Genomic DNA, 12465 nt, shown 5'->3' with positions numbered 1-12465 from the left:
CTCTCTTTATCAGTTTTTTTTCTCGAGTCTCGCCTCCTGATCTCTCTTGAAAATATTTTTAAGTAATACTCGTTTTAGATGATGATGATGATTATTTATCAGTAGGAAAGTTATATTGTTAATTGAGATTCTATTTGCTACTTATTGATTGTCAACCATTTTTTGATTTGTAATGTTTTTTTTTTAAAGTAATTTGTTTTACGGACAGTTTTTGGTTAGTAGCATTCTGCTACCAGTATCATTTTTGTTAGGGTTTCTTAATTTGTGAATTAGGAATTCTAATTAGGGTTTGTTAACAGGTCATATCAATGGAAGACTTACCAGTACCTGTCATGTCCGACATTCTGTCAAGACTTCCTGTGAAGACAATCATCCAATGCAAGTGTGTATGCAAGAAGTGGCTGGATCTCGTTTCCGACTCTTACTTTGCCAATCTTCACCTCTCAAGATCACCTGCAAGCCTTATGATTCATCATAGTTCTGAAATTAACGAGAGAGCAGGTATTTTGAAGTGGGTGGAGCTTGAAAACAAAGTCAATCACCACAATTTACAGCATGACCCTGCCATGAGTCTTGACCTTAATCTTGCACCCATTTTCCAAGACGCTCAAATACTTGTTGTGGGCTCGGTCAATGGTTTGCTCTGCCTGTGGAATGGACTTAACTCTGATAACTATTTCATATGCAATCCAGTGATGGAGGGAATATATGATCCTCCCCACACAACATTACCATAAACAAGGTTATGGGGGAATCGAGCATGGTTTTGGAGTCTGTTCAAGGACACGAGAATACAAAGTGATACGGATCTTCCAAGGGACTACATCCACATCTCGGATCAGAGAAGCTGAAGTTTACACCCTTGGCATGGGTAAATGGAGAAGTCTTGGTCATGTCCCTTACACGATTGGAGGTTTCTTTGGGCTATTTTTCAATGGCCATGTTCATTGGTCTGTGTTTGGCAAAGATTCCCCTGAAAAACTTTTTGCTTTTGATTTGGATAACGAGACATTTAAGTTGTTCCCATCTCCTCCTGTTGAAACTATACAAGGAAGTCACCATTTCCTAAGTTTGGCAGTTCTTAAAGGTTGTTTATGTCAATCTGATACCTTTGAGTCTCAATTCACGCTGTGGGTGATGAGGGAATATGGGATCAAGGAATCTTGGCATAGAGAGGTGATGATCAAGGAAGGTGTTAGCCCTGCTTTAGATTGGTTGATGTGGGAACCTGTGTGTCTGATTGAACGTTTAAATGATGGAACAATTTTGATGGTTTATTATGAAGACAAATTGTTGGCGTGTTCTTTTGAGAAGGGAACAATTGCAAACTCGGATTTTTTTGACCCATGTTTCACTGGAATCGCTTATCGTCCAAGCTTCCTTAAGCTCCGGAACTTCAAATCAGAGAGAGTTCATGTGTTTTAAAGGTCAATAAGATCATACCAAAAACACCCACTATCGTTTTGTTAAGAAACAATTATTTTAAGTTTAAAATGTTACTATTGCATTTAAATTTACTCTGGTGACCTTCTACATGTTTTTAAGTGGACATTAAATTAAAGCATTAACCCTTTTTTTTTTTTTTTTTTTTTTTTTTTTTTTTTTGAGTAAAGTGCAAAGGTCTTTGCAAAGAACTGTGAATCATATCCAAAATATTTTCAATTTGCATGAAAGGTTTATAATATGAATTTTTTTTATGGTGAAAATATTGATTTATCCTTTTTCTTTTTACATTTTTTAACATTATCTTATTATTTGAATAAATAAAAAATAAAGTATGGCCTCTCTCTCTCTCTCTCTCTCTCTCTCATGGTCATCATTCATTCTTTTTCTTCTTAAACCAACAAGTAACCCACAAAGAACACAATCCTAATCTATATAGTTGTCCACTGTCATAAACCTACTCTCCACCGCATCTCTCATCGTGAACCCATAAAGATGAAGAACAACCGAGATCCAACACATGAGCGCCATCGGAGATCCATCGCACACCCCGTCTATCTATGACGTATGCTTAAAAATGTTGAATTATATGAGATGTATTTGAAAAATATCAAGTTATATAAAATGTGTTTTAAAAAATCACTCTATACGAGGGGATTTTATATAACTTACGATAGATAAGGTTAGAGTAGTGTAACAACGTAAATTTCCAAAATAATTTTTCGTTTTTAAAACATAATTTCATACATCAAAACCCAGTGTAACATATGTCATCCAAATAAAACAATCCCAAGATCTCAATACATAAAACTCCATCAGTGTGTACAAATCATGTCGGCGCCTTCCTGCGATCCTCGCTGGTACCTGAAACACATATCACATAAACGGTAAGCATAAATGTTTAGTGAGTTCTCCAAAATACCATGCACATACAACTAGCCACTCGAGGCTATAACTCTACTAGACCTTCCGGTAAATGTGTCTCAGGGGCCTTCCGGTCCCATTCTTGGAGTAGACCTTCCGGTCCTACTCCATCGACCTTCCGATCCTACTCTGTCGACCTTCCGGTCCATACCATGTTGACCTTCCGGTCCATACCATGTTGACCTTCCGGTCCATATCACACTGACCTTCCGGTCCATACCATGCTACTCATAACATACATAACATATACATATCACATAGGAACATATATCATGTACTCGTCCTAGCACATAAGACCTTCCGGTCACACATTTCATAACTCATAAACATAAGACCTTCCGGTCACTCATAGTTACCATTCCAGGTAAAGTATAGTGAGAAGACTCACCTCGTACGATGTCAGATAATCTCTCTTGCTCGATAACCCGATCTAGCTTCCTCCTATCAACATAATAACATCTCTAATCAATACTTACTCTTGTCCTTATTCCTAAAGAATGGGTAGAAGACCATTCTACCCCTCCCTGTCCTTTCTTGAACCAGTTTGACCAAAACCCTAAAAGTCAACCCCAGTCAACGGTTAAACTTTGACCAGACTCGTCGAGTGCACTCAGGTGACTCGGCGAGTCCATGCGTGTCCTCTGAATCCTTCAAGGCCTCACTCGACTCGTCGAGTCAACCTTTCTCCGACGGGTTACCCATGAACACGAACCGTGGTGCAACACGATCCGACTCATCGAGTCCGCTCATGGACTCGGCGAGTTTCTTCCATGAGAATGCTCAAACGACCTTCTGAGGTCAGATCTGTTTCTCTAACCTATAGATCTGACCTTCCCATACACAATAATCACGGAAAGGTTCAACCTTTATACTCATGCAACCAACATACGGCTTCTTTTGGTGAAATAGCTTGTAAAATGGCAACCTAGGTTCATATCTCTAATGGAGTAGCATAAAGCAGGGAGGTTAGGGCTCTCTGGACCTCTCAAGGTCCAGATCCAGAGTTTAACACTCAAAGGGACATCATAAGCATCATATCCAAGCCAAAAAAGGATAGAGAAAACCCTAGATTCAAGGGTTCTACACCAAAACATAAGAAGGGTTCGATTTAATACCTCAGAGATGGAGTTTCCTTACTTGAAACCACAGAATAGCAACCCCCTTGACCTTCTTTTGCTGGAATCTCCTTCTTCTTTGCAAAAACCACACCAACAAGGATTAAAATAACCCTTCTCCTCACACGACACGCTCAAGCTCACTAGGGTTTCTCTCTCTGGACTGGTAGCCGCAAATGAGGGCCATACGGTTCCTTAAATAGGGCACAGGCCCGAGGATTTAGGGTTTTCACCCACAACGCCTACTCGGCGAGTCTACTCTTGGACTCGTCGAGTAGTTCATTAAACTTACGTGGCCACCCCGCTTCTACTCGACGAGTTATAGCACCGACTCGTCGAGTAGATCAATGATTCTCAAAAATAAATAATTAAAATAATATACCTGGAAATCCGGGTGTTACAAGTAGTTAATCTTCTTTATGTGTAACGTTATATGAGGGGACTTTATATAACTTACGATAAATAAGATTAGAGTAGTTAAATTTCTTTTGAAAATGTTAAGTGATTGTAACAATAACTTTGGCTAAATAAAAATTAATGAAACATGATATATAAAATGCTCTAAGAAGAACGCTACTTTAGAAAATGAGGGAGGGATACGTAAGATTAACATCGTGTTCTCAAGATTATTTTTTAACGAGGGCGAAGGGAAGGGAGAGGAGGGGAAAGAAAGGGAATGAGATGGAAGGAGAATGAGGAAAGGATAAATGTGTTCTCGAGTTTAAGGGGAGGGGAGAAGAGGAAGGGTGGTAATGATGTTTTTACCCCTGCTTAGGGTTCTTCAACTTCATCAGAGGGAGAAGATGAAGAAGAGAGAAGACCACAGAGGTAAGGAGAGAGAGAGAGAGAGAGAGAGAGAGAGAGAGAGAGAGAAGATATCGTGATGAGAATAAAGAACAAATGGTGTGAAGTTGAAGAAGAGGGGGGGTGGGGGGGGATGTATAACTATTGATTCATATGGTGTAACAAAAGTCGTTGTGAATCTCCATTTTTATGTGAATGGTCTTTATGGTTTCAATTTTATAAACATGTAAAATTACTATTAAAAATGATAAAATGACTATTTTATCATTTTTAATTTAATTTAATTTTTTTAAAACTTATTTAAAAATTTAAAAATCATTAAATTTAATTATAAAGGTTTTACCACACACAATCCCACCCACCCTATCTCCCGTCTCCCTCCATTACTGTCCACCATCACTTCCGACATTATATTTTCGAGTCTCCCTCCATTACTGTCCACCATCACTTCCGACATTATATTTTCAAGTCTCCGCTATTACCTCATATATCAACTTTTTTGGTCACTTCCCTAAGATAATTTATTGAAAATAAAAAATAAATCAACACCTATCCACCCCAATTAAATTATTTTTCCCAATTTTTTTTACCAAACTCAATTAAAACACAAATAAAAACCACCACTCTTAAACATTCAAACTCTATATAAACATATACCGGAACTACGACTAAAAACACACGAAAATAGCGATTGAGAAGAAGATAAAAGCGAAGAAACCAATGAAGACTGACAGTGTGGTGGTTATGTTAGGTTAAAGAGAAGCATTGATCTAGGCCTCGACCGATGAAGATTGACTGTGAGGTGGTCCGTTAAAGGGAAGTTGTAACGTCCCAAAAACAAGACCCATAAACTTTTCATTTTTAAATTACTAAATAGTACATCATCTCATTTTCATAAACCAAGGTAATCAAAGCTATATTAATACATCGTCGTTATCAGAGTAAATCACAGAATGCGGAAACATGTGGTGTGTGCTCTGCAATCATCCCGAGCTCTTCCATTTGAAAACCGAAGTACCTGAAACATAAACTGAAAACTGTAAGCACAAAACTTAGTGAGTTCCCCAAGATACCACATACCATACATAATAAATCACATACTAGGCCCCGACCGGTATCAAGTTCCCACTCGGCTTCGGGCCCCGCCCGGCATCGAGCTCCGCTCGGTATACATATATGTTATTTCTAGGCCCCGCCCAATATACTCATAAACATATGTCACATAACCATACTAACACATACAAAAATCATAAACAATAACATACAATGCAGCTACTGGGCTTTGCCCGGCATCGAGCCCCGCCCGGTAATCACAAAACACATACGGCTAACTAGCATACAATATACTCTTCATGCCCCGCCTAGCATCGAGCTCTGCTCGGTAAACATATTGTAACATCCGGATTTTCAGGAACATTACTGTGTATGTTAATCTTGAGATTGAAGGAGGGACTCGACGAGTTGAGGGACCAACTCGCCGAGTCAAATCGAGTTGCTCGCGTGGATTTAATGAGTGGACTCGACGAGTCAGATGAGGGAATCGCCGAGTAGGTGCTGGGCAGAGAAACCCTAATTGCCCAGGTTTGTGACCTATTTAAAGGCCCTTATGGCCTTCATTTGCGGCCACACACACACTTGAGAGACCCTAACGAACCAGAGAGCATAGAGAGTGAGAGAAGGAGTTAATTACATCACCATTAATGCATTCTTGCAAGAAGGAAGGAGGGGATTCAAGCTAGGCTGATTGAGGAGCTGAGATCTACTATCACTTCTTCAAAGGTTGTTGTTTGAGGTATGAATCCATGCCTATTTTCGTGTATAAAGTAGATCTCATGAATCTAGGGTTTCTTTACCCATTTTTCGTAGAGATTATGGAGCATGTAGAGTCCTTTGACGCATAGACATTATATCTGGACCTTGAGAGATCCAGAGAGTCCCAATCTTCCAGCTTTATGCAGTCCCATAAGAGTTTTGGGTCTAGGTTACCATTTTGAGGGTTATTTCATCAAATAGAGCTTGTTGTGTGGTGTATGGACATAAAGGTTGAACCTTTACGTGACTTTTGGGTGCTAGAAGGCCAGATCTATAAGTTAGAGAAACAGATCTGACCTCAGAAGGTCAAATGAGTGTTGCCATGGACAAAACTCGCCGAGTCCATGAGAGGACTCGACGAGTCGGATCGGGTTGTCCCGCGATTCGTGATCGGTGGTAACCCGTCGAGTGAAAGGTTAACTCGACGAGTCGAGTGAGGCCTTAGGAGGACTTAGAGGACACGCATGGACTCGCCGAGTCACCCGAGTGCACTCGATGAGTCTGGTCAAAGTTGGACCGTTGACTGGAGTTGACTTCAGTTGACCTCAGGGTTTGGTCAAACTGATTCAAGAGAGGCCATGGAGGGGTAGAATGGTCTTCTACCCATTCTTTAGAGATGAGAACATAAAGAGAGTATTGATTAGAGATATTATCATTTTAATAGGAGGAGGCTAGATCGGGGATATCGAGAACGAGAGTATACTAGACATCATACGAGGTGAGTCTTCTCACTACACATTACCTAGAGTGGTATCTATGTGCAGACCGGAGGGTCTTATGCGTTATGTGTATGTTGAGATTATGTGCATTATGATATATGTATGCTATGTGTTATATAGACCGGACCAGATGGTCCAACGACTTATGAGGCCAGAGGGTCCTCCATCAGACCGGACCGGAGGGTCCAACGATTTAGACCGGACCGGAGGGTCCAACGAGCTAGACCGGACCGGAGGGTCCAACGAGCTACGGGACTGGAGGGTCCCGCTGAGACACATTGACCAGAGGGTCATACCGAGTTGTAGCCTTGAGTGGCTTATGTGCTGTATGTGGTATTTTGGGGAACTCACTAAGCTTCGTGCTTACCGTGTTAGGTGATATGTGTTTCAGGTACCTCAGAGGATCGTGGGAAGGCACCGACATGATTTGTACACACTGACAGAGGATTTTGTATTTGAGATTCTGGGATATGTTTTACCGTGATAACATTTGATACACTTGAGTTCTGAGATGATTTATATGAGATATTTTATGTGTTTTAAAAATGAAAAAGTTGTTTGAAAATTTATGTTGTTACACATATAACACATAACACATGCAAGAGTCATGTAGATAACAACAATACCAAACATAATAACCATGGGCCGACATTGGTGCCTTCGACCCACTAAACATAGTGAGGGCACTCACATCGCACTGCCGAATCTCACAGAAAGAATCTACGACTGCTGGCCCGCAAGAATCCCCACTATATCAATCACAAGTTAATCATCCATCAATAATCAGATCCGACCCATACTAGGTGTCCAAACTTGTAACATCCCAAAATTCAAGACCAAAATTTTCATTTTTAATTTAATAATTCATAAAAGAGATTACTGTAAACATCATCAATGTTATCTCATATCAAAAAAACCCATAAGTCATATATCTCAAAAACATGTCATAGGATAATAATGTCAGAGTACAAATCCCAAGAATCTCATGTGCGGAAAATCATGTGTAATGCGCTGCCATCATGCCGACTCCTTTCCCTTCGAAGACGAAGTACCTGAAACCAAAATTGAAAATCGTAAGCACAAAGCTTAGTGAGTTCCCCCATCATACCACATACCATACAATATGTTGGATTAGATGTCTAAGCCCATAACTATAATTGGTATGTACTTGACCCGATAGTAGCATGGTCCATTTTGGGTTGCATTCATCAGAACAATTTGATAGGATGGATATTTGAGAAAGATGTTATTTGTGTTTTATTAATATATTATAAGTATAATATATTAATTGAGAAATCATATGTGTTTTATTAATATATTATAAGTATAATATACTATAATTGGGGAACTCACTAAGCTTCGTGCTTACCGTGTTAGGTGATATGTGTTTCAGGTACCTCAGAGGATCGCGGGAAGGCACCGATATGATTTGTACACACTGACAGAGGATTTTGTATTTGAGATTCTGGGATATGTTTTACCATGATAACATTTGATACACTTGAGTTCTGAGATGATTTATATGAGATATTTTATGTGTTTTAAAAATGAAAAAGTTGTTTGAAAATTTATGTTGTTACAAGTTGGTATCAGAGCCTTGGTTTGAGGGATTCGGATGCACCTTCGGGTACGTTCAGACTCAAACTGAGGATTTGAGAAGAATTTTCGAAAAAGATAATTTTTATAAAATGTGAAAGAGTTTAAGAGACAACGAGTTGGAGCAGTATGTACAATCAGCCAGGGCCCGAATGGTGATTTCCCAAAATACCCTTACTTTTGTATTATGAGATATTATGCATGCTAGAGATAGGCTAGGTATTTCATACTTTAGGACTAGAGTGGCCTGATTTGTGATGCCTTAGCCTAGGAGTGCAGTTATATGTGATGTGCTTTCGAGTATGTGTTGAGTAAGAGTATCCAGCAGGAATCCTTTTAGAGAGGGATTTGAGTAGAGGAGTAATCTAGGAGAGATACCTAGATGAGCATTTGAGGAGTCTACTGAGAGAGTAGTCAGATGCCCGCGTGGGGTAAAGTTGCTTGAGTTCGGTGATATCCTTTGAGTATGAGGAGAGCAAGTGGGTAATAACCTAGAGTGGTTTTACATGTTGGTAGAGATTATTCGATGCCTCGAATGCTGCCTGCTTCATGCTTTGTGGAACTCTTGGTGATGAGAGTCAGCTACTAAGTGAATATGACGATATTCAGGAGGTAGATGGCTGGCATCATAAGGAGTTCTTCAGCAGCTGATGGCGGAGAAGTGTGAGAGCCTAGGAAGAGCCTAGGAAAGGGTGACCCTAGTCAGATGAGTACGCTGACAGAGTAGAGCATTTCACAGAGGAGCGAACACGCGTGACGGGATTGGTGATCGAGAAGGTTGAGCAGCTACTTAGGAGCTCGGGGATGGTCCGTGTAGAAAGTATGGGTAGATGTGGCAGGTAGTATGGGCCCGTACTACTGAAAGCAGAGGACCCATACTCGATATAGGGAACATTCCGGAGGTTTTAAGTAGCAGATCGAGAGGTGATTTCATGGGTCGAGTACCATGATTTGTAGCAGATCGAGAGGTGATTTCATGGTTCGAGTACCATGATTTGTAGCAGATCGAGAGGTGATTTCATGGTTCGAGTACCATGATGTGTAGCAGATCGAGAGGTGATGTCATGGTTCGAGTACCATGATTTGTAGCAAATCGAGAGGTGATTTCATGGTTCGAGTACCATGATTTGTAGCAGATCGAGAGGTGATTTCATGGTTCGAGTACCGTGATTTGTAGCAGATCAAAAGGTGATGTCATGGTTCGAGTATCATGATTCATAGTGGATTGAGAAGAGAGAACATGGTTCGAGTACCATGATTCGTAGCGGGTTGGGAAGAGAGAACATGGTTCGAGTACCATGATTCGTAGCAGATTGAGAAGAGAGAACATGGTTCGAGTACCATGATTCGTAGCGGGTTGGGAAGAGAGAACATGGTTCGAGTACCATGATTTGTAGCAGATTGGTAAAAGAGAGAACACGGTTTGGGTACCATAATTCATAGCAGATCGAGAGGTGGCCACATGGTTTGAGTACCATGACTCGTGGCGGTTAGTGCTTCTGGTTTACCAGTTATTCTGTTGTGATTGGTTAGTCTGAGATCAGATGTGAAGGAGTATGGGGCCAGAGGTCCATGTTGAACGAGTTTCAACGAAGCATCCCTTGTGAGGGAAGTCGAGATGATTCCAATGTATTTTTGGTAAGATGTCAGATGAAGTCGCAAGACTCAGGGATGAGTAGAGATGACGTTTATGGAGGGTTGCGGTATGAGTTGAGCAATCAGCCGATAATAGAGATGTCACCTTCTGTGACCTGGGTGGTATAATTTCCGTTACCTGTGGGAAACATAAGAGGTGTTGAGATTTCGGTTTCTGAGCTTGGGGGTAAAACCCTGCGGGTTAGCATTGATGGCGACCTTCCATCAGAGTATTTGGGTAGTATGTCTGCCGAGAGGTAATGTTAGAGCATGAGCAGGTTGTCCGTGGGGACTGAGATGGTTAAGGACAAGGATACACCCTATTTGAGCATAGTGGGGCATGTATTAGCTGCTGAGGCAGACGATCAAGAAGAGGATATTGGGACAGTGGCTCTTATTGTCTATGATGGGTATCGAGTGTGGTAATGAGGTCTCCGCTCTTATTACAACCCACGTGATGGAACGTTGGTTGAGGAGTCGAGAATGAGGAGTATGATAGTTCATTATTTCAGATTAAGAGTCAGAGTTACTACTGGACAGTTGAGATGTCCGGTAATGGGATGGTATGAGATTTTGTATGATTAGAGGCAATCATGATGAGAAGTTTCTGAGGATTTCATCTGAGATTCGGGGTATTTGGAGTTGCGGGGTCTCTATCGGGGAGACCACTAAGCATTGCGTAGTACCTTCCAAGAGTAAGTGTGATGTCCCTGGTGGAAACAGTCTGTGGAATAGATTTTTGGTGCGCCAATTGGTGATGGTTCGAACCCTGAGTGGGGGAGAACCGGGTATTCTATCGAGAGGATCAGAGATTTGTTCAAGAGCGGTTAGGGAACTGGATAGAGACATGCACTATGGGATTCTGGGCAATAGAGGAGGGAATTTCGGATGTTCGTCAACATGTTCTGAGTCGTTGGCAATTCTTCCGTGTTTCAATCAAGAGTTGGAATATTCTGAATATACGTGATGTTTGGCATGAAGATTAGTTGTGGATCCTGAAGGAACGCATTGTTGTATCTGTGTATGATGTTGTAAGTAGGAGATCAGTGGTTGAGACAGGATATCATGAGGTTCTGTGATGGTGTACCGAGGTATCCGAGTATAATGTTCTAAAATTCGGATTATTTTGAGACTTGAGTTATGGGATGACGAGTGGTGTATCAGGTTTCTACGATTCCAGTGGGAGCCCTTTCAGCTAATTGACATCAAGCGGGATTATTCGAGAATGTGGATTGCAGCAGGGAAAGGTGTTTTGTCATGGCGGATGTCATCATAAATAGCAATGCATAATTTAGGTAAGTGTGTACACCTATGGTTGGTCTGCAGGGCATGAGTTAATGATCGCAGTGTGGCGTCGACCTGAGGATGAGATTGTGAAGTGTTAAGAGCAAGGGCGGTAAGACTACGGGGAGCCGTAGTACCCACTATTCAGTGAGAGGTTGCGGTGATGCTACGGGGAGCCGTAGTACTCACTATTCAGTGAGAAGTTGCGGTGATGCTACAGGGAGCCAGAGTACTCACTATTCAGTGAGAGGTTGTAGTGATGCTACGGGGAGCCGTAGTACTCTCTATTCAGTGAGAGGTTGTGGTGATGCTACGGGTAGCCGTAGTACTCACTATTCAGTGAGAGGTTGTGGTGATGCTACGGGGAGCCGTAGTACTCACTATTCAGTGAGAGGTTGTAGTGATGCTACGGGGAGTCGTAGTACTCACTAATCAGTGAGAGGTTGTTGTGATGTTGCGGGGAGCCGTAGTACTCACTATTCAGTGAGAGGTCGTTGTGATACTGCGGGGAGCCGTAGTACTCACTAGTCAGCGAGAGAATGTTGTGATGAAGTACTCTCTGATCAGAGCGTGACACAAAGGAGTTTTAGGCTTGGGTAGCCCTAATATTTGAGTTTGTGGGAGCTCGGTGGTCGAACCAGGGGCGAGACTGGGGTCTCCATATTTGTTGGGAGTCGTTATATTCTGAATTGAGTAGTGGTTGTCGCAACCAAAGGGAAGTGGATAAGTGAGGAGCGCATGGGTTGCGGGTCATGAGTCATGAGTTGAGTGGTTTGTTGGGACGAGTGGTTCCAATTCTGTGTCGGACCAGACTCTCGAGTTGAGTTCGATTCTAGTGGTGTATTGAGTAGGCAGAATGAGATTCCGGATTTAGAGATGAATTTCATTTGGAAGGGGGTATTGTTTCCATCTGGTGTCTTAGACCGGAGTGGGTCAATTCGTTGGTATGAGAAAACCGCAAAACGCATGGAACTAATGAGTAGTAGACGGCAGAGGTCGAGAGTGAGTCGAATTCCGTATTCGCTTGAGGTAAAGCGAACTTCTCGACTTGTATGTCACACTGGGCCGAGATAGTTGTATTGATAAGGAAGTCAGTGAGACGTTTTGGTACACGCAATGGGTAACCTTTGGAG

The 12465-nt window shown here is 41.6% G+C and overlaps 1 protein-coding gene across 1 annotated transcript; it reads left to right on the top strand.

The window, feature by feature from the left end:
* Window positions 1-308: 308 nt before the first annotated feature.
* On the top strand, window positions 309-1640 carry LOC145142300 (F-box protein At3g07870-like). Its single transcript, XM_079074759.1, has 3 exons — window positions 309-636; window positions 743-1410; window positions 1614-1640. Exons 1-3 carry the CDS (start codon window positions 309-311, stop codon window positions 1638-1640), a joined length of 1023 nt encoding a protein of 340 aa, XP_078930885.1.
* Window positions 1641-12465: the final 10825 nt, after the last annotated feature.

This window comes from Lactuca virosa, unplaced genomic scaffold (assembly GCF_052849685.1).
Source record: "Lactuca virosa cultivar CGN04683 unplaced genomic scaffold, Lactuca_virosa_CGN04683_v6 scaffold_19, whole genome shotgun sequence".
Taxonomy (NCBI): Eukaryota; Viridiplantae; Streptophyta; class Magnoliopsida; order Asterales; family Asteraceae; genus Lactuca; species Lactuca virosa.
Note: the sequence above shows the minus strand (reverse complement) of the source record. Positions and strands in the feature narration are given on the sequence as shown.